The sequence below is a fragment of the Trachymyrmex cornetzi genome, unplaced genomic scaffold (assembly GCF_001594075.2).
Source record: "Trachymyrmex cornetzi isolate Tcor2-1 unplaced genomic scaffold, Tcor1.1 scaffold1306, whole genome shotgun sequence".
NCBI lineage: Eukaryota > Metazoa > Arthropoda > Insecta > Hymenoptera > Formicidae > Trachymyrmex > Trachymyrmex cornetzi.
In genome coordinates, this window is record NW_017295880.1 from 3,492 (window position 1) to 5,062 (window position 1,571).

Genomic DNA, 1,571 nt, shown 5'->3' on the forward strand with positions numbered 1-1,571 from the left:
GTGCCCGGTGTGTGCGGGGAGAGATCTGCCATCTGGACATCGAGCGGGCGCGTCCGAGTGCGTGCCGTTCAACGGACGTGGTCGGATGGTAAACGGGGAGGGCACTCGCGTAATCCCCGCGGTTGAACAATCAAATGGAGCTAATCGGGGAGCTCCGGCCCCTGCGGAAGGGGCACACGGGGAGGAGGCCATGGAAACCTGGGATGGCTAGACTGGCGCAAATCAATGTGAACAGGTCGAGGCCATCGCAGGACATGGCCGCGAAGGTGAGTGGCGAGTTGGGGCTAGGACTGATCGCCATCTCGGAGCCCAATAGGGTTCCAGATGACGGACGCTGGCTGGCTTCGACGGACAGCCCGCCCTCAGCCGCCATAACGTGGCAATGGGCGCAGGTCAGGGTGCCATGTTCGCCTCTCTGGAGGGGAAAAAGGTTCGCGGCCGTGGACTGGGGGGACACCATCGTAGTGTCGTGCTACTTTCCCCCCAGTCTCAGTGACGACGAGTTCGCGAGGGACTTGAGAGAGTTGGAGAGAAGGCTGGCAGACACGGTGGGGCGCCCTGTCGTTGTCGCGGACGACTTTAATGCCCGCGCTCTCGCGTGGGACAGGAAACGCAACAGGAGGAGGGACCTCTTGCTGGAATGGCTGGTCTCCACGGACCTCCAGGTTATCAATGAGGGTGTGGAGCCAACATGTGTACATCCCCGCGGAACCTCGCGGGTGGACTTGACAGTGGCATTACCCTCGGCCGCCAGGAAAATCACGGAGTGGAGAATAGCGACAGAGGTGGAGTCCCTGTCCGACCATCGATACGTGGTCATGAAGTTGGGGACTTCCATCGTTGGCCCGGAGATCGGGAAAGCGGCCCTTCGGACCTTCCCAAGGTGGGTGGCCGGCAGAGCAGACTCCAACCTGATGGAGGCGGCGGCGATCCATTCGACATGGAGCGAGATCTCGGGAAACGCCGCAGAGGGAGCCAAAATCATGGACCAAACACTGCGGGACATCTCAGACGCGAGTATGCCTAGGAAGGGACTGCAGAAGAAGCCTCACGCGTACTGGTGGAACGACGAGATAGCGGAGCTCCGTCGTGCCTGCAACGCATGCAGGAGAAGGGTCACGCGAGCGAGGGCCCGCGTGAACGTGCCTCCGGAAGAGATAGGGACCCTCTGGGGCGAGCTGAGGGATAGGCGCAGGGATCTCAGGGGGTCGATCGCTCGATCCAAGGCTAAGCTTTGGAAAGAGCTGGTCGACGACCTCGAAAGGGATCCCTGGGGCACGCCTTATCGAGTAGTCCTTCAGAAGCTGCGCTCGGGAGGCGCGTCCGTGCTGGAGGTGCTTCCCCCTGAGACGGCTGAAGAGATAGTAACGACACTGTTCCCTGTGGATCAGTCCCCACAGGGTGGGGAGACACCTAGAAAATGGGACAACGACCTGGCGGTAACGCCGGTTGAGGTCCTGGAGGCTAGCTCCAGGATCAAGACCGGGAAGGCCCCAGGTCCTGACGGTATAATGGGAGGAGTTGTGAAAAGCACGGTGAGGCACCTGGCTCCGTTGTGGGCCAGATGCTTC

The 1,571-nt window shown here is 61.4% G+C and overlaps 1 protein-coding gene across 1 annotated transcript in view; it reads left to right on the forward strand.

The window, feature by feature from the left end:
* Positions 1-203: 203 nt before the first annotated feature.
* The window catches only part of LOC108770659 (uncharacterized), a 13,245-nt gene continuing 11,877 nt past the window's right edge, over positions 204-1,571 (forward strand). The window contains exon 1 of the mRNA XM_018522330.1: positions 204-1,506. Within this exon, the coding sequence (XP_018377832.1) occupies positions 204-1,506 (1,303 nt within the window). The remainder of the gene's footprint in view (positions 1,507-1,571) is intronic.